General features: G+C 38.7%; 1 protein-coding gene across 1 annotated transcript in view; it reads right to left on the minus strand.

The window, feature by feature from the left end:
• KDM4C (lysine demethylase 4C) overlaps positions 1-21,505 on the minus strand; it is a 251,839-nt gene extending 230,334 nt beyond the window's left edge. The window contains exons 1-3 of the mRNA XM_039567580.1: positions 21,283-21,505; positions 8,648-8,812; positions 2,679-2,854 (exon numbers count right to left, since the gene is read on the minus strand). Of these exons, the coding sequence (XP_039423514.1) occupies positions 2,679-2,854; positions 8,648-8,791 (320 nt within the window). The 5' untranslated portion in view covers positions 8,792-8,812; positions 21,283-21,505. The remainder of the gene's footprint in view (positions 1-2,678; positions 2,855-8,647; positions 8,813-21,282) is intronic.
• Positions 21,506-21,972: the final 467 nt, after the last annotated feature.

Consider the following 21,972-nt stretch of genomic DNA (forward strand, 5'->3'; position numbering starts at 1 on the left):
TCCTGAATTCTTATTTCATGATTAACCATATCATGGAAACCTCCTACCTGACAGCTACAGTAACTGAAGTCATCCACCAAGCCATACATTTGCTTCAGTCTCTAGCAGCACATCAACCCATCGACCGACTGCCCTTAGGCTGAGCCCCTCCTTTTTATTTCCTTTCCATAAAAAAGACACTTATGGAAAAGCCACACAATTAACAAGTATTTATTGTTTTCCTACCTCACTACCAGCTCCGTAAACAGTCAGATATAGGTCCTGTACAAGCCTGTCTCAAAACAATGTAAACTAACTAAGCCATGCAGCCTTCACAGGCAAAACCAGTACTTCCTTCTCCTCTTCCTTCTGCAGAAAAACCTTTCAAGAAAAGCTGTTGTTTCAAACAGCTGATACAAAAAATTCTATGATGCAGAGAAAATAAATATTTAAGGGAACTTTTATTTTTACTCCTTTATAACAGGACGAGATACCACACTTACATGCTTAATGATAAGAACATAATATACACTTACATGCTCAAATATACTTAAGAAATTTCAAAATCTTGTGGGAACACAACACAAGCACACTACTAACAGCTTTGCCTCAGGATCCTTTGTCAGACCTCTGCACTTCCATATTTAGGTCTTCAGAAAGAAAACTTACTCCCACTTTACTACAACTCTGAGAACTAAACTTTCACAGTAGAACTGCCAGTTCTGCTGCAGTTCTACAGTGCTACAGTTGAACGACTGGAAAGAAAATCCAAACATACAACACTGGGACCAGGTACTTTTATGTCATAACTCTATGTAATAACTCTAAACAGAGACAAAAAAAAATTAGCAAAACACATCTTAACTAAAGCATTCTCAGCAACAGAGTTGTTTTAATTATTTCTCATGACAGCTCCAGAAATCAGATTGTATTTCTGTTTGGCCCTGAGTAACATGCACACATGAACTCCTTGATTACAGGATGTGGCTACGCTCTTATTTCCCAGAGGTCAAATAGAGAAGCACTTTGGTTCAACGGTGAGCTGCAAATGTCTAAACAAATAAGAGACGAAATGCATTAGACTTGAGTACACATAATCATTTTAAAGGCAACTACGATTTAATTTAGATGTTTATGGCCCTTCTCTCTTACCCAAAGGAAACAGATAACATCCTAATACTCCAGAAAAAAGTCTTTAACAGAGAAATCTTCTCCATTAAGGAACAAAATTATTTTTATGGGAGAATAGAGGCTCTCAGCTACTTAACAGTTAAAGAAATAGAGACTGAAGTAAGAGTGTCATAGAAGGTTATATGACACATTTTCTCAAGAGCAGTGACAAATATTTGGAAAGACCTACAGCTAGTAATAGACAGGAAGTCCTCTCCATGTTCTACATTTGCATATAAAATTAAGTTGCCATCTGATATCAGTAAAAAAATTAAAACTGAAATCAGAAACACTTCCAAAATATATTCCATGATGAATATAATAAACTTAACAAACACCATGACACATATTAAAAACTTCCCAGCATTTCTGCATTAATTAACTATTTTAAGAAATCAGTGTATCTCAATTTATTAGGGGTTAATAAAATGTAAACTTTAACATCTATGAAAAAGTATTATTGAAAATTACATCAGATATCATATAGGTCTTATGATTTACTCTCACCTCTAATATATACTAAACAAATAGTTTCAAGAAGTACAAAATAGGTTCCCATTTCCAATTACCAGAGAAAGAACACTGGGCACTAAACTCAATGTTGCACAAGTAATATATGTGCTATTCTTTTTAATTGGGAAAAAAAAGGTCGTCAGTTTTGCACTATCATGAAGGCAGGGATACTATGGAACATTTGATAAGGAGCCTCCTTAAAAGCTTTACATGTCCTAGTTTTTTCCTGATCTTGATAACAGCTTCTACTGTTACATCTAATTTCTGAATTAACCCATGAGAGAAACTTGCCTTCCAACTAAGGCAGTATTACCTTTCCTCATTCAACTATCTTTTATTTCTAAGATCCTTTGATTCATCTTCCAGAAACTACTTCCACTCAGTTTTGAGAAGATACTCAAATAAAATATATTCTTTTTATGTGGCCAAAATGACAGGCAATAATTCCTTCTATCAAGTCCCTCTTATTGAAATGCTCACCAATTTGAAACATTTCAGTCCAGTGCCTAGCCCTTCATGAACATTTTTTCTCCCCTCCCATAATATCCATCTTGCCACAACCAGAACACAGATATTCACTAGATGCCGCTGAGTTCTCTTACATTCATGTAAAAGCTTCTTGACTGGTTATAAAAGATAGTGGGTTTTTTTCAGAATTACATGATGATAGGCCATTCCAGTATCTGAGAATTAAACATTAACAGGCATACTCAAATTAAAACTCAGATATACAGTCTGCATCATCTTCACTATTTTCTACATAAGCATCTCCTGGAACATAAAGACAAAAAGGTAGACAGAAAGCATCATGTCTCAGGTTTTTCAGATGCTTTCTTGCTGCCATGGTATCAGATGCTTTCAACAACATAAACATGAACAACATTCACATTGTGGTACCCTTCCATACCTTGGAAGACAGGACAAAAAGTTAAAAAGATCACTGGATGTCTTGCACAATCCAAAGAAACCACAACATGTGAAGATAAGTATTTGTCTTACTAAACAAGAGTACGTACTTGTCACTGTTGGCTAGCTGCCTGAACTCCTTCACTGTCATGGGCTTTTTCTGAATGTTGTACTGTGTGAAAAGCCCAGACTGGCCAGTGACCATCTGTTGAATCGGAGCAGGAATCACCAAATCTTCAATATCATCATAGTGTTTTCTTGGCTTCCATTCCTTTGGTGGGATAACCTTTAAATTCAGGAAACAAAACAGAACATCACAGTTGCGATAGCAATTCAAAACATCCTGGAAAAAAATTGAAAGAACAGTTGAATATGCCCACATGATCAAAGGAACATTTGCTTACCACCTGTTTCACACTAACTGATAAGTGCTCCTAGACAATGTAGAAACCCATTCAAAACACACACAGTATCACCTCAACTCACAAGCAGCAACTCACCAATTTACAGCAATTCATAGACAACTGTGCAAAAATACACATTTATAATAACAGTTAACAGATTTTTACAATCAGAAAGCCCTATAATTGACAAATAGTTTGCAATCCATGACATCATACATATTTAGTGTTAAAAAAATGTGTGGATTTGGAGATACGGTTTAGAGGCGAACATGTAGGTGCTAAGTCAAAAGTTGAGCTCATTTATCTTAGACATCTTTACCACACCTAAAGATTCAAAGATATAACATTTTTATCCTCAATTAAAATAAAAATTCCTAAAAAAACTTGAGAGTCCCCTGTCTAAATATTATTTCGTATAAACAGAATGTATAACTGTATTTTTTAATGAAGAGTGAAAAAAACCAGCTGTTTTAGAGACCTTTGCATTTCAGAATCTGTTCAGTTTACTCACCATAAAACTATAGGGTACAACTCTATTACAGTAAGAGTTTGCACTAATTTATATATATTAGCTTTTATAATTACATGATTTACTCCTCATAATTGAAGATTAAAACTGTGTGCAGATTAACCAGTTGTAAACACATTTATTTCAAATACCACAGAACTACGCACAGTCAATGAAAACTCCTCAGCAGATTCTGAAGTGTTAGCAAAAGAAATCATTAAGAATTTCAAAGAAACCTGTAGTCATACCAGCGTTTTTTAACAGGCTGGGTAATTTTGAACATTCCTTGCATATATTATTTCAGCTGAAAACAGGTAACTCTCTAGATGTGAAACTGTATCACTTCTAAAACAGAGCAACAGAAAATTTTTGTATTTATTTTTTGATCTGGTTTTGGTTTTGAACTTTTACATGTCCCAAGGCTTAATGACATGTTTTTAGATCCACTCATTATTTTCATTCTTCTGCTATGCTCAAATCAGATTTCCACAAACACTGACTTGGAAACTTTTAAAATATCTTACTACAAAGTAGGACAGCTCTTATAAACATGCAACAAGTGAATTACATTGTTTGAATAATTAATTCATAATTTAGAGGTAGTGTGAAAGACTTAGATGTTATGGTTAAAGGCTTAAACATTGTTATGAAGAACTTTTTCCCCCATTATGGCAAAACTGTATAAAGAAGCTACACTTACCTAAGCCCACCCCTCCCTGAATATGCCTCCTGACTGGAACTTTGGACTGTGAGCTAAACCACCTAAGGAAACTTGAGATGAGTTACTATCCTTCAATTGACACAATTGTTCAATTATCTCAAGTCTAGGGAGAAGTAAACCAGGCTGAGGGAAAATAATGCATCCACAAGAAAGCCAAACCCAGCAGCTGTCCTGAGAATCAGCTCTGGGTAGGTTTGGAGTGGGGGAGGCCATAGCCCACAGGCCCATCTGCTGAGACCAGGTTTGCACGGACTCCCCCACAACCGAGTGGGGAGGAGGAGAGGTTTTGGGGGTGTGGCATAACCTCTGGTCAGAGACAGTGAACTCCCATCCTCCCCTACACAAACTGGGCTCAGTTGCAAATCCCCCCACCCCTGGATGGCCACATACACAGGGCATTCACATGAGAGGCAGCTGAGGAGGTGTCATAAGCTATCAAAGACCCCAAAGCACCCCCAGACTCATTCCTGAGGTAAAGGGATAAAACTGATCAGTTGTCAAACTTGCTCCCCATGCCCTCAACCAAGGACAGCTACCTGGGCATTCCCACCTGTCCTGAACACATATTCATCTACGGAGCTCTGTTTTTTGGGGGATCCTCATTATCAAAAAGACCAGAAGAAGGTGACGATCGGAAACCACAGAGCAGTGATATTTCTACATTTCTACTCAACCTGTCTCTCTGACACTCTTTCTCTCCCCCTTTTCCTTGCTCCTTTTGTTTCTTTCTCTCTCTCTCTCATTTACTGTTAAATAAAATCCATACTTTTCACTTCAGCATATGCCCTTGTTTGCACCTTAATTCAGGCAGAGGCATCTCTCTAACACTTTTAATAATGGGATCACAACAAGGCAGTCCTTCAGATAGGCTGTTTTCTTACAAGCATTTCAGGATCTAAGGACCATATATAAGTGTCCATTAGAAATTTCACTATTACCTCTCTCCATGAAAGTAATAAAATTCTAAAACAGATAGATCCTAAGATCATTGGCCACCTTTTGGAAAACTATCACAAATAGGCAAATTGTAATGTTAATGTACTCAAATAGTCCAAGGAAATCCAATCAAGACTGTTAGTGCTAAAAGCACACAGGAAAAGACGAACATCAAGCCAAAGAAAATTTATCTGATAGCAACATATTTCCATAGCTAATGTTTTTATTTTACACACAAACAGGTGTTTTTATCCAGTTTTTACACAGATGCAACTCCCTCTTTTCCTTTTTTCCTTCTCAGCTTCCACAGGACTTCTGCTGTACAGGAACTACTTAACAAGTTTCAGTGTTGTTTGCTTTTAGAGAAAAAAAAAATAATCCAATCATCTCCTGATTCCTACTTATTTCTTTCACAGAAATCTTAAATTATATGCACATTAACAAAATACAAAATGTTAGTTTGGAAGCAGGGAAGTCATGCATTCAGAATATATGCATAGAAATCAAATATGTGCACAGAGATTTCCATTTTCATGATTATTAAGCATGAAGTTGGAGGTTTGGCTCAAATATATGAATACTGAAAAGCGAAATTTGCATTATCTTATTTAGTTCAAGGTCAGTGTGCTTTAAGCAGTAAAAATATTTTTGTGAATGCAGGTTCAAGACATCCCCTTCCAGCTAACTGGAATGTTTATTACTGTTGTAATTAGAGTGCTGGTTAGGGAAGTGAACTCTGTGGGGACCAATATGCAAAAAACTGTTTTAAAAGAAGATAAAAATAAACTTCCTGCCCCAAAAAATTTGCATTTTCTAATGAAGACAAGGACAAGGACTGAAGATGCTAACACATCATGTTCAAAGCAACATAGAGATAGTATAAGAGCTGGAAATACTGACTAGGTCTCTGGTTTTGCCACTGACCTGTCCCACTGAAGCCTCTTCATGTTTCCTTTAGTAAAAATAGCCTCTTCAAAGTCAAGCTAGTTAGATTTATTCAATGGGTGCAATCTAGATCAAATTCATCAATCAAGCTGTTGAACACTCAAATATGAAAAAGGAAAAGCCAAAAGCAAGGCTTTCTCATTTACATATTTATTTATCAAAGATCCTAAGCATATTAATCCAGTCTAGTATCATTTAGTGTGATAAACATACAGGTTTAGATAGGGATGTCTTAGTTATACCAGTCAGTCTCCGGCGTAAAGACTGCATGTCAGTACTAGTGAGGTTAATGCAGAGTGCTACCAGCACATACATTTCTGTTAAATCCTCTTTCATATACTGGTAATCTCCTGTAGATCTGATTCTGAATGGCACTGACAGTACTACTTCTATGTAACTATTTCTCCCCAACTCATCTGAAAATTGCTTTTCTTGCACTTGCCAGTATCTATTTTCAGCATAGTGTTCTGAAATTACTTTTCTACTTGCCAGTGTGACTGCAAATGAATTTAACTATTTCACTCTATATTAATGCAGTTTGAGTTTTTGAAACACTTCGTTTTCCAGTAAAGACAACTAATCCATCAGTGTCCCTTTTTTGTCATTTGTCCTATTGTTTTCAGCCTTTTCCTTCCTTTTTAAGTATAGAATCTTTTGTAACAGTAAGACTAAACAGAGATTTTCTACGCCTAAAGCTCATTTCAGACTTTCAAAAGCCTAATGGCAATTTTTTTGCCAATTTGCTCAAGGGATGCCACAGCTATGTGCATCTGTTATCTGCTTTGGAAATGGTTTGATATTGCATGTCTAGTACCTTAATTACTTGTTTCAGACATAGTATTAGGAACTTCAGGAGTGGTTGCAGTTTTTTAACCTTGTATTTCCCATACTCCTTCCTTCCTTCCTTCAATATATGCAAGCCCTACAGTCATTTCATCCCCACTGTCACACACATATTCTTCTACACAGGTAACAAGTCCTCCCCCCTTATGTGCTCACATTTAACCCAAAGTGCTGGATATGCCTACTCTGATTGTGCTCTCTGTTTAGAGCTTAAATTACAGTTTCTGCATATACATATAGATCTTCTGGTAGTTGTTACTCTTCTTGCATTCATACTTGAGAGTGTGCATCCCAGACTTCAAAAAAAATTAGGTGCCATGTTAAGTTAATTTTCTATCACTATCAAAACTGAAACAAATATTTTTTCCTGTTACTTTAAACCAAATTTCCAAAACTCAGAAAATGTCCCTTAAACTTCTGCAGTATGAATTATTCACTTCATAGGATTTGTTTTAAAAAATACTTAGTTGGTTTACTTTTATTTATAAATTTTTGAGATATTATCAAAATATAGTGAAAAACAGAATATAAAATTTTCAAGACAACCAAGTATTGAATAGCAAGTAACTGACAGACTGAAAACAGCCAGAGATGCTTTAACTGCTATTCAAGCAAGCAAGAAGATACCACTGTAATGAAGTCTACTGTCTGAAATGAAAGGACTGCAATAGCTCATACCCACACAAACAAACAGGTTCCAGAACACAAGTGAATACAGCAATAACTCACCTCAGGCTTTCCACTGCTGCCTATTTATCACATTTCTACTTCTGTTTGCAGAGAAAAGTTTGAGAATATAACCTATATGTACTATATTGGCTGAAATGAAAAAAACAACCTAAAAGGTTTTCAAAGAGTGAGGAGTTCAGTTTTGCTTTGTTTCACAGGAAGCAGGAGGGGGCAGGGGGGAAACCAAGAATTTCAAGTTTTGTTCCTCCTCTCTCAGATTCTAAATGCCTCGACCATGCAACATCAGCTTCAAAACCCAGTGACGAAGATGGCTATTCCCATGGACTACTCACAATAACTAAGGTGGTATTTCTAGATCTGCACTGGCTTCTACCGATTTGAAAAGTGGCAAAACAGATACAGCATAAACACTTATACAGTGTACCATTAAATTACATCAGACCGACAATCACCTCCTGCTAGGGGAGGAACTCCTGCTGTAAGGTCCTGCATGTGCCATTGTTCAAAGGGCAATACAGTCGCAGTTAGTGTGCCTCCAGTTCTCATTAACAAGAACATAACCCGATCACCATCAAAACGAAAACTATTTCCATTTAAACACTGCCTTACTACCTTTGTGGTCATCATTATGAAGTGGGATTATTTGCTCCAGAAAAGTTTTACACAACCCTAAAACACCAAGTTCAACACCTGGTATATCAGGACTACTTTAATTTATACTATTAACTCCCTGTTTTGTTCTGATTTGACAAAAAATAGCTTAAATCTACTTAGAAAGAGATACTATTTTGCTATTGTAAACTTGAAAACAATTTAGAGAAAAAACACTACATAACATCTTCATTAGTCAGCATAAAATATCAGAGACACCAAAAGGCTTTCTTAAAACAGTAACAAATTATTACCTACTCCTTGAAAACCATTTGGGAAAAAAAATTAAATACTAAAAAGGTCAGGTTTGTAATCAGCAAAATACAAATAATGGGAGAACAGGTATTAGGAGCATTTTTCTTCTATATTATAGATGTTTACCTTTGCAACTCCAGCCCTATGAGCACCTTGTGATTCCATGTATGCTAAGTACTTGTTGAATTCCCTAAATTCATCCATCGAAGGCCTAAAAGTCATGATTTTGCAGCTTGGATTTGGAGGACTATCTGAGATAACAGCAGCCATTCTGGTTCAATTTCAATCCAGCTGTAAAGAAAAAAAAATACACTGTAGAGAATAATCTGTAAAACAAATTCTGATATTCAACATAATGGTTTCAAATAGGAAAAAAGTTTCTACAATTATCTGCCCATGCTAGTATAAAAGGCACAAAACAAATGTATATTTTTTCTCCTTAATCCTTGAAGAATACTCAGCCTTTACCCAGCACAAACACTATTGTAAATTACATGTACACAGTCCAGTCCATACCTCTGCTTTTACAGCATATTTACTCAAGTTAACCTAGCATCTTCCTGTGTAGATCCAGCTGCACAGTCTCAAGAGTTACATTACACAGACATAACCTAGAGTAACAAAGCTATGTGTTTGATAAAATATCACTATTCCCATTAAGTAAATGGAGAAAAACAATTATTCACTTCCCACACACACTGCAAATGTAGAGGAAGAGCACTCAGATTTTCTAGTTCTCACCATCTGCAGTTGTCCTGGGTTGCAGTATTCTGTTACCATCCTCATGAGCTGTTGAAACCAAGTGGGGCAGTGTTTCCTTGCCTCCTCCCTCTGGACTATCCCTCTGTCAATGGCCCATCAGTGCCCTGCCACATGACTCAGGGATAACTCCCTCCGGACTATTTTCTGCTTAATGGGCCCAGCAACACATGGCCTCATGACTCATCATCCCATTGTGAGATGCTCCACCCAGAGGGAGGAACCAAGCATTCCATCCTGGATGTGAGATTCTGAACACCACAGCCAGCCCTTACCTACTGGATTCCCAGAGGACAGGAGCTACATAGCCACCACTGGACCTTCTGAGGAAGAGCAGACCCTTTCTACAGGATCACCGCTTCAACAGAACCACATCCACCACTTCAGGAGGACTGCAGCCACCATCTTATCAGACTGTTACCACCACCCTGCCTAACAGGGAGTCAGGTTGTATCCTGACTCTGTCAGTTTGAACCAGTGTTTTCTGCCTTTATTTTTTTTAATTTCCCTATTATATTGTTATAAATAAAGTATGTAATTCGTGCTATTATGTATAAAACTGAAATGTAATAAAACCATGCAGAGACAGAGTTTAAACCCTCCCCCACCAACCTGGCTGAGAGGAAAATTTCACAACACTAGAGCAGTTGAACAAGAAGTTTTTTCAGCACAGATGTAATCAATAGCTGAGGATTCCACCCCAGGTGGGGTTGGATCTTATGACCAGGACATTAACACTATGATGACTTGATCACCATCTTCTGATATCTACATCTCAGCTGATAAGGAATTGGACATTCCAGGAACTAAAAATAACTGTTCCAGGAACCAGAGATGGCCCATTCATCACCAGAGATGGCCCATTCATCACTCAGGATGGACAATTCATCAGACCCAGGAAAGGCTTTGTGCAGCCCAACTCTGGGACAAGAAAACATCATGAATATGCTAAAATTGCGAGAAGAATAGAATTAATTTGGACTCTGCCCAAGAACTGTATAAGAAGGAACCAGCCAAAGCAACATCCGTGAACTTGGGAGGTCTGGTGCGATAGAGGTCATGATCAATACCTGTTCACCCAGCTCTGACCCCGGGCTCAGAGCTGCTTTTCTCGATCGTGGTTTTCTGTGTGACCGATCTTTCGGCTGCAGAATAAAATCTATTTCTTTATTAAATTTAATTTGGCTGAATTTCTTTACTTCAATATTGTTCTCACTTGGTGCCTCCCACTGGTTTGTCTTCAAGCTAGTACAGCAGTTTAGCAACAGGACACTATTACTGCTCGTTCTCTGAAAGCTTCAACAGAAAAAAAACCATGCAAGCTATACACACAAAATCAGCACTTCCTCTGATTTGCATTTCTGCATTGAGGATGACTAAAAGAAAAAGTCATTTCTATTTCATACCAGTATTCATGAAAGGACTGATCTTTAAGCAAGTGACAGATACACATTATCTTCAGATCAGAAGGTGTTGCAATTTCCAAGTATACATCACCATGTGCCATCTGCTGTTCACAAAATTCTTCACTAACCTTACAAAAAAACTGCTTATAACAAATTTCTTCCAACATGCTCTGGGTCAGATCTGTGGTTACCTCAACCCTTCATGCCTCACACTGGGTGCCAACTTGGCAACAAAATACCACACAGCTGATCACTCACTTCCCCCCTCCACAGTGAGATTAGAAGGAGAATCAGGATAAAAAGTAAAATTCACGAGTTAAGGACAGCTTAATAATTGAAACAAAGTAATTTTTTTTAATTTATTTTTATCACAGAGAGAGAGAAAACCCAAAAAACGCCAAGGAATGCACAATACAATTGTTTACCATCCACTGACTGATGCCAAACCCATCTCCAAACTGCAATCAGCCACCCTTCCAAGTAACTCACCCACGTTATATACCGGGCCCGGCATTCTGTGATCTTGAACAGCCCTTTGGTCAGTTCAGATCCCATCTCCTGGTCAGCTCCCACCCACATTTCTGTGCATCTCCTTACTGAAAGCGCACAAAACACTGAAAAGTCCCTGATTCAGATAAAGCACTGCTTGGCAACAACCAAAACATCAGTGTGTTATCAGCAATATTCTCATAGTGAATCAAAAACACAGCCCTGTACCAGCTAAACAAATTAGTATTAATTCTGCCAATTCATACAAGCACACAGTGTCAATGTCACCAGCATCACCTTTCACTACATCACAGATGAAGACTATTTCCAAAAGCATAAACTGATTTACCAATTAACTCTCAGTTGCTATGTAAACATATTAAATTAAATTATTCATATAGAAAGTCAGTGTCAAAAGGAAACCTGTTATCAACCTTTTAATCCTTGTTTTGTCTATGGGTACAGAACGTAAGAAACCACAATGCCTCTATGGATTCCTACAAACCTGAGACGCTCTCTGGAATTAATTTTTTTTTTTAATATGAAAGGGTAGAAGTTTGAAATACATCTGATTTCCTATATTCCTTGTGCAAAAGGGTAAAGAGACAAGAAGAAGCCATATCCAAGTGGTTCGGCTACAAGAAAAACTGCAGGATTATTTTGGCCAATGTCTGATTTCAAGAACCAGGCACAATAAATTTATTATTGCACTAAATTAGCATGATAAAAATTCCTCTTAACCAAAACGCCTCACCAAAATACACCAGTTTTAACACATGAGCTGCTTTAAATACAGCCATGCACCAAACCAACTGAATATACTCTGGCACTTGATACAATGAAAAAATGCAGTTAATTTAAGGATTGTTGATTGAACTAATGAACTATGATTAACTCATGCCAACTTCCACAATCACACATCAGCATTCTTGCCTGGCTACTAGATTCCTAAAATCCTGTTTGTGAAGATACTAACAAGATTATTCCCTTATTTCTCTGGAACTAAGACAACCATGTAAAGTATCGTACTATGATGAACCTCAATCTGTATCACAAGCAGAAGTAATAACTTTCAGCTAATTATGAAGACACATGTAGAGCACTGAAAAGGCAGAATTTTGCCAACCTTCACTGCAGGGTAAAAAAGACAAATCCTGCCTTCCACAGATCTTTTTTCTACCAGCTTCTACCAGATCTTAGGGTCCAGGTCCCTAAGCAAAGGGCACACAGACCAGCCAGCTGGCTGTGTTACTTTCGGCAGAACTAAACGGCTCTATCCACGCTCCTGTGTAAGCCTTCCTACTCAGTTAAAAACAGCTTCTCGTTAAGTTACTGGGCACAGCTGCTCTTTGGTAACACTATGTTTGCAAGAACTCCTTGAGCAGATTCTACTACATAACATCTTTAGATTAAGTGGCAGAAAGATCATAAACGCTACGGAGAATTTGCTATGCTGTAAGTCCATTAGATATTTCTATTCATTTCATGATTTCTTAGTAATTCAACACCTTTTTACGACTATGATCTATAACTTCTTAAATCTGTTTTACAATTTCATTATTGCATTCCTTCATGACAAACACCAATCTGAAACAGTAAGCACAAGTACTGAGTTACAGGGTCTAAATTTACCACAAAAAATAAAGTCATGCTACAAACTAATCAGAATATGTTGGCCTTCTGATTAAATTCTATTAACTTCTAACACTGTATGTAATTCTTTCAAGGACTTTGTCGAACTCCAGAGTCCTACATACTTTCTCCAAACAATTCCTAGTTTTGGGTTTTTTCCCACAGGCAAAAACTCAGTTAAACCCTAGCCAAATCATTAAGACAAGCATAATATATAGTCCCCTGTAAGAGTTAAGAATTCAGAGGTTCTTTTGCAGACAAAAATCACAACTACTAGGAGGCCATTCTAATAGTAAATCCACACTGCAATCATATTTTGCTGACTTAACTGCTGCACTTAGGTGTACACATAACTACCTATTTTGTGATATTACAAAGCTATACAACCTAAGAAATAAAACTTCGAGAGTTTTTATTTACTACTACACAATGAAAATGTGCAAGATATTAGTAAATACAAAGTTATAAAAAGAAGGCCAACATGCCCAGGCTGCACTTTATGAAACAGAAAGACAAGTAATATGTACATAGGGAAATTTTACAGTTCTTTTAAATCCCTAATACCAGCATTGTAATCAGCCATTTTGTCCTCTTGCAAGACAGTAGTGCACACTGAAAAAGATGCCCATGATTACCTGGAAAAACAAAGGGTAATGTGAATAAATGAGACGACAAACCTCACCCAAATTATCATGCATTAGTACTTGGCATAACACTGAAAGAAGTTCATGCTTGATAACACATTTTATTCTGCGTGTTTTTTGGTAATTGCAAAATCTCCATAATTGTTTCTTCTATATCCTAAGAAAAGGGAAGGACCTCTATACCCCCACCACAGTCAACTGAAGCTTGCTGTCCTGGGGTGACCGGAACACTTGCCTATACAAATTAGTACCAGGCAACTACAATTTCCAGCCTCCACTGCCAAAACATTGAACTGCTTCTTCGTAAAGTCCACAACTTGCCATTCTGTTACAGCTGTCAGAATACTAAAAAAATTTTATTGGTGGAAGTGTTACCAGTTAAACACTGTTCCTCCATGCAGCATCCTCTATGCCCTCAGAAGAATACAGAAAGTATTATTTCCAGAACTGGAAACCATCTTCCAAGTTCTATTTATTGGATACCTATTACAGAAATCTAAACTAGCAATTGTGTTTAGTCAAATTACAAGCAAGAAACCAATTCACACAACTAGAAAATATTAAACCAGAATGAAAAACACTAGAAAAAGAGCACGTTCATTTGCAGTTAGTTAAAACTGCACAAAAGTTAGTTAAAAGGCACAAAAACCTGTAGCCTTCACTACATGAAATCAACTTTCAGTATTACAATATTCTTTCTCCACCTTAATACCAAGATGGCACATGTGCTCTGAAGGCTATTCACTTCTTTTTGCTTCTAGTCTAAAATAAACTAACCAATACTTTGAAATCCACCCATCATCATCATGGAACCAAAACTTCCTGGCTTTAAAACTACACACAACTTGACAAAATAGTTCTTCCAAAGATGCTTTGTTGGAGGTACCTCTCAACTGCCCACTTTGCCCTCTACTGAAAGCCCTGTTGAACAAAAATAAAAAGCACAGACTGCTACATCTACTTTGCTAGACACAAAATTATTAGCCAACATGGAAAAGCAATAACTATAGACCACTGTATCATAAATGTGTTCATATTTTGAAAGATTATTTTTACTCTGTGCATTCTAATACATAAAATTGCAACATCCACAAGCTTTACTCCACTATCCAAATTAATCAAATTGCATAAAGCAAGCTCCAGCAAAAGAGAAAAAATAGGAAGGAAGGTGGGAAAAAAAATCAACTCTCTGAAGGTCATTGCTTCTCACAGACAAATTAAAATACACATTTTTCCCTTTTTCTTTTCTTTCAAGTTTTCACCACACTAACTATGGGACAACAAACATTTGACAAAGAATTAATCCCAGGAACTTTTTTTAAGTAGATAACAACAACAAAATAAACTTGTCCAGAGAAAGGCATGCACAGGAAGCCCCAGCATTTTTTTTGAGGCTGTTTTACAAAATTAATGTGTTTGCAACACCAGCTCTGCACAAGCTGGAAAGGAAGTAAGTAGTAGAAAACCGTGCCTTAATCTATAATAGTTTCAGCAGCAATTTTACTTATAATGTAAGTTAAAACTCCATGGGTAGATTCATAATTTTTAAAAAGTTGTTAGCATATTCTGTAAGCAGGTACCATCCAACTCCCTGTACTGTTCCGCAAAGCAAATTCAAAGACACAAAATATTGCAATAGCGTACTTTCAGGTAACTGGAAACATAAAAGCACAGTTTGCATGTTCAACTCTTACTGAGCATGCCAATAGTTAACTCTCAATGTAATTTGGCTTTGCATACTAATGTTTGAATTGTTCCTTTAACAACAGTAAATGGGCAGGCAATTAGGTCTGCCCACTTTATGCACCCAGATTCAAAAGAGATCCTATCAGGAATTCCAAATCTGTTACTTAGGTTATTTGATTGTATTAACTGTGAAAATAAGTATATGGAACATGATGCTTTGTATTTGTGATACAAGGCTAAATCTCAAGGTTAGGTACCTATTCCTCAGACATTCACCACCATCAGAAAGATTCAAGTTTAAAAATATTAGGAGTATTAAAGATTTTAATAGATCATAAAACCTTAAGAAACGAGGAATCTGGGCAGATAACCACATTCTGAAGATCCTGAAACCACCTCAATTTTACTACAAAATTCTGAGTAGTTCGTAAGCTTCATTTCAAGTTTACATTTCTATGTCTGGTACTACCCTACAGCAACAATGTTTCAAAACTATAAAAATGGCCTAATTTGAGCCCATAAATTTTGAATTGAAAAATGACCTGAATTCATTCCATAGACATTCTTCTCCCACACCAGGCTCACAGCATGAAAAACATCTTGAAATAAGTGATCTGGGACAAAGGGCAAGGAAAAAAAAAACAGACAGAAAAAGTATTTTTTCTCATTTTTATCTGCAACCCACGATTCAAGAATTTTTACATTTTTTTTAATGAAAACACAGGTATGAAATCCATAGTCCTAACTGGAAGCAGCATGTAACAACCTCCAGCAATGGCAAAAGCAAGTTATCAAAAATCTAACTAGTTTCCACAATTGCTAGCAGCACGTATCTAGAAATAAGAAAGTGCTAGGGTAGCTTATAATATACATTTTCAGAATATCATGTCATTCTTCAGCAATGTACATACCTAGGAATCCTTAAACACAGAGGATATTACTCGTTTCTGCAGAGTTTGATGATTTTCTTCCCCATTATTTTGAACCTCTGTAGGCCTTTAATATCCAAAATACTTCATGACAAAGCACTCTACAATCAACAATATGTTAAGTGATACATCTTCCTTTGTGTATGTTGAATATTTCACCTTTTAGTTTCACCTGATAGGTCATCTGCACACTGAGAACAGTTATCTAACTGCTCATATTTACCTTCAGACCATACAGGACTTACAGATCTCTACCATGGTCTCACGCAGCTCATCTCTCTTCTAAGCTGAAAACTTCTAGTCTCACAACAGAAAATCCACTCCACATTTCTGATCATCCTATTTCTAGATCTCTACCAGTTCCAGTAAATTACTTTTAGTCAAGGCAAAAGAATATCCAAGCTGAAAGTACTATTTAAGACGCAAGTAAACCATCAACTCACACAATGGTGTTAACATTTTCAAACTTGGGTGTAGTCCTCATGGAGTCCAGACAGTGGTTAGGCCAAGCTCTCAGTTTTCGAAAAGCTAATTTACAAGTACCTAAAAGTTCAGAAAAATATTCATTGCTAATGCAGCCTATAATATTGCTGGGGATAGAAATTGCAGGTGGTAGATGTGAACTCCTTCCTGATTAACCACTTTTCAACAGTTTTACTAGGCCTGTTATTTCTGCCTATGTGGCATATAATTACTTTTACAAGTCCCCTCCCAAAAGATTCCCTTATAGCTTGAACTTCACAAGTCCTTAACATCAAAACGTACATAACTCTTTTCAGGGATGTGCTACAGTAACTGTGATAATAACTTTCCCAAGGAACCAATATATGGCAAATGCTTTATTAGAAGCTGAACAAGGACAGCATGAAAGGGGAAGAAAAAAAAAAAAAAAAAAAAAAAAAACCAAACAAAAAACACCAAATACATAAATGAAGCTCCATAACCTGAGAAACAGAAAAATGTACTTGTCTTTCTTAAAGCTGCTTATTGATGGAACACCTGAAACTGCATTTCAGCACTACTAATAAAGCTCACCTTCAGTGTGAGCACTCCCACTCTCATAAAGGATTTTGTAATTCAAAGACTTTATGCAATTCCCCTGCCTTCACATTCTGGTCTAAATTACCACAGACCCAATACCTAGCGGCCAGGCCATAGTCAGGAATGTCCTGCCTTTTTGTTGCTATGACTGAAAGCATGCACACTGAAGTAAACCGCCATATGGTCAGCTTGCATGACCAAAAGTTCCTCACTCCAAACTGATCCCAGGCCCCTGAAATGACATACCATTCAACAGGAGTGGCAGACCACGCCATGAACTCACAGAATGGTATCTGGGAACAACATGGCTCTAACCCACAATATTGTATCAGGCAAAAGGAGCAAGTTCAACTCCAAAGGGCCTTGAGGGGAAGCCATATGGGGTCACTCGGTCTGTTCAGCCTGGAGCAGCCTGAGGACAGACCTCACTGCAGTTACAACTTCCTTGTGAGGGGAAGAGCAGGGACAGGCACTGATCTCTTCCCTGTGGTGACAGTGACAGGACACGAGGAAATGGCCTGGAGTTGTGTCAGGGGAGGTTTAGGTTGGATATCAGAAAAAGGCTCTTCATCCAGAGGGTGCTTTGCGACTTTTGGGGTGGTCCTGTGCAGAGCCCGGCGACGAACTCAGGGATCCTTGTGTGTCCCCGTTCCAACTCAGGACATTCTATGACTCTACCCAGGTCTGTATGACAGTAAATCCAAAGCAGATTTCCACAGGGGCAACAGAAGAACCCTGTGAGTTTAGAAGTTTCACCAACTCATATAAGCATAAGCCATACTACAATCTTGAAGACAACAAATCAGTTACAAAAACATTTTTCCTCTATTATTACCTATTTTTCCAAATTTTAGGTATTTTACCTATCTCAGTCTTGAAACATTTATCATAATTTATTCAAATCAAGTACTTCAAATACTTCCATCAAGTCAAACCCAAACATGAAGAGTTTGATTTCTAAACTTAGTTTCTCACACTTTTCTATATCTTTATTTGTAGGTTAGTTTACAGAGTTCTACACTTTTCCCCAATTTAATTTTAAATGGAATTTACTCTTTTTCAAAACAATTTATGATTATAGACAATTTATCCAGCTCCAAAGCTATAGGCTCATTTACCATTTTGGCAACTTATATACTTTTTTAGTCAAAGAAATAAACTGTGGAAGTGAAACAAAACCTGACACAGCAGAATAATGTCTGTCATACAACATCTACCATGAATATAAGTATTTATGCAGACCTTCTTAGAGACAAGCTCTCTGCTAATAACTAGTCCTTTAATTTTATTAGACAAAATCCAGTGGGATATCACAGGTGTAATGACCTAAACCCCAACAATCTGATTGAGTGACTCTATATTTTACTGGCAGAAATGTGACAAAGGAACTAGAGCATATTTTGTTTGTGAAAGTTCCCTATAATATCTGCATCAGTCAATGAATTATTCCATCTTGCCTGAGAATCAGAAACTAACTGGACACTGAAATTTTTTCAGTATTCAGTTTTCAATAAGAGATGTGTTTTGAACTTTAACTCTTGCAACTTTAATACCTTACATTTAAAACCCTGACATGTTTTCTAACCTCTGTTTATATAGATTATAATGATTATATAGATTGTCCTCAGTTTTCAGGGTGTACTGTCCTAAGTATGGTGTCCCAAGTATATTGTCCCAAATAGCCTGTCCCACAAATGTTAGACATAAACAGAATTAAGTATAAAAATGAGTACTTGCATAACTCAGTAGAATAACTACTCATAGACAAAGCCAACAACTCAACTGCTATGTGCAATTCCATAATTTTAAACAGGTGAAATGAAGTTGGAGGAAAGGGCAAGTCTACAGCTGAATTTATTATGACATACAATGCCACCTACAAAACCTGAAGTAAGCTGTAAGTCTTCATATAACAAAACTATGATAAGAGTTTCTTTATAACACATTTGGGGACTTCAGATCAGCAAATTCTTATTAACATCTTCATTTTGTGATTTGATTACACAACAATTACTATCCTTCAAGTACAAAATATTGCTTATCCTAAGGGTCTTCCGTTATTTTAAACAGAAATCAAGAGAAGAACTCACCACATAATCTGCTAATTTTGTGATATATTTTTACTAGATAACTACTAAAATCTTAACATTTCAGAACATCACTCTTTGAACCATTCCTGTGATCATTCAGAGATCTTGAAAATACCTTATATTGACAGAATTACAGTAATACACCTTCCATTCAAAGCTCCATGCATGCTAAATTCATGTTTCAAAAGGTGTTGGGGTGGGGTTTTTTAAATTTACATTGGTAGGATGAAAATATCACCTTTAACAGCACCACAACCCCATTCACATTCTGTTCAGCATAATGCTGATGAAACATATCTCACCAAAAGAAAACTAAGATAAAAATTCAATATCAAAGTGAATTACCTGAAGAACTATGAATTAGACCAAGAGCTGCTTAAACTCAGAAAATTCTTAATCTATAATCTACTCAACCCAATATCTTGTAATACAGTTAAGTATAAAATTGTATTTTTAATAATTACTAAGTTTGCTAATATTACCTTAGGAATAGTCTAATAATTAGCAGCTGACAACATAATTTTATTATTTGAATGCAATACGGATTGTGCATTCAGATCTAGTGCAGAACTATTTATTTTATTTGTTTAGAAATTAGGTCAAGAGATAAAAAATTCCGCATGCAATATTCAGCAATAATTAAAGAGTAAAACTTACAGGATTTGACTTTTTTTCCTATTTTATTGTATTTACCGGGAGGAAGACATCAGAGACCAAATCAGATTACATTTTTTTAAAACAAAAACTGACCAAAGATTTTTCTCTCATATACATTATTCCAACTCTAATCCAACAGTTATTTAACCATGTCCACGTATCTGGGTGATACGTATTGTTTCCTGGGTCACTCCCTAGAATGGAAATTGCTAGCACCAACACCACTCCTAACCTAAGCTGAGAAAAAAAACAGCATGAGGGACAGTAGCTCAGTTTATTCGCATTTCAACTACTGAAACAGAAATCATGCTTGTGATTTCCATTTTCTTGTGTTTGGGAAATACTTGTCTGAAGCAATGCCATCAGGTATTTATCACAGTTCAAGGAAAAATAAACGTAAAGCCCAAGACAAATTTTATACCATAGACATAAAAAACCACACTGCATTAGGCTGCCATTAAGTTTCTTGTGGAAAAAGTGATTCAGCTGAAAAGGTGCTGGTTTGGTACCCACTAAATGTAACTTCAGTTCCTACAGTTGATAATTCTCAGCAAAGAATCATAAATCTGCAGTTTAAAAAGTAAAAAATAAATGCCGTTTATTCTCTGAGCCAGTATAATTGTTTTTAAAACACACGGACACACGAGTATTGTTCCTAACATAGTTAACCTATCAGAAATAATATTTTGCACACATTTCTCATTCCACACTCCCAGCTAAAATCAAATGCAGAGGAGAGAAAGCTCATTAAGAGAAGCCTGCTATCATGGCATAGGGCCCTGATCACACAACCAGCTTCGAAAGGGTGCTATAACCACGGACAGATGTGGAACGGGCGCTTAACTCAGTACTTTGCTCAGCACACAACTCGTAGCTACATACAGGAACAAACAAGATGCACCAAGAAGAGACTTTTGTTTGGAAAGCCCACAACAGTTTCATCAAACCCCTGACAGACACGGAGAGAGGTAAAACTATTTCACGCCGTCCACCCACTCCGAACACGTGAAGAAGCCGCCCGACTTCCCGGAGAGCTCCCACCGGCTGCCCCGACCCAGCACTGCCGGCCGCGAGCAGGAACGCGAGACCCACTTTTCCCACTCTGGCCGGTTTCGCTTCCTCACCTCGGTCCCAGCCGCCACCCTCTCGTCCGCGGCGCGGAGCCCCCGCACCGACCCCTCCCGGCGCGGGGGCTGCCGCGTGCCCTCTCACGCCTACGGGAGCTCCCCAGCGGCGCTGCGGCCGCCCCGCCCCGCGCCCCGGGCCCTCCCCGGCGCTACCCCGCCGCCGGGACCCACCGCGGACCCACGCTCCGACCTGGTCCGACCCGCTTCGGCCGCCCCGCCGGCTCCCCCCGCTCGCAGCCGCGCACCTCCTCCCCGCACACCCACGGCCGCCGCCAGGGCCGGCTCGGCGCTCGCCCCGCACCTGTCCGGGAGAGGCTCCAGCGGGCAGGCGCGGCGAGGGGGAGCGGCGACGGAGCGGCGACGGAGCGGCGCGGGACGGGACGGGGCGAAGCAGGGCGGGGCAGGGCAAGCCCGCTCCCCGCCGCCGCCGGGCACCCGGTCCCCTGGCGGCTCTCGCAGCCCCTGCCCTGCCGCGCCGCAGACACCTCGTTCCCAGATTTCGGATGACAGCTGCTGGATGCGCACGCGCGCGCGCGGGGGGGCAGCGCACGTGACCCAGGGAGCGGTGCCTCGCGCGTCACGTGCCGGGGGCGGGGGGCGGTGCCGCGGGCGCTTCCGGGCGGAGGAGCGGCGCGGGGGGGCGGGGCAGCGGCGCGGATCCCGCGCTCCTGCGGGCCGGAAGGAGCGTGCCCGCTTCTCTGGGCCGGGCCCCTGAGCGACGTGCGCACCCACCGGGACGCACCTGGAGAAAAGGCCATCGCAAAGCTTAGAGCAAAGTCGGTCTGTTGCAGAATCACAGAATCAGCTGGGTTGGAAAAACCCTTTCGGGCCATCGAATCCAGCCTATGACCCAACACCACCGCGTCAGCTAGACCATGGCACTGAGTGCCAGATGTTTTCTTCAACACTTCCGGGGGTGGTGACTCCATCACCGTCCTCCGCAGCCCATTCCAATAATAACCTTTTCTGTGAAGAAATCCTTCTGCAGTTC

This window comes from Corvus cornix, chromosome Z, assembly GCF_000738735.6.
Source record: "Corvus cornix cornix isolate S_Up_H32 chromosome Z, ASM73873v5, whole genome shotgun sequence".
In the NCBI taxonomy this organism is placed as follows: domain Eukaryota; kingdom Metazoa; phylum Chordata; class Aves; order Passeriformes; family Corvidae; genus Corvus; species Corvus cornix.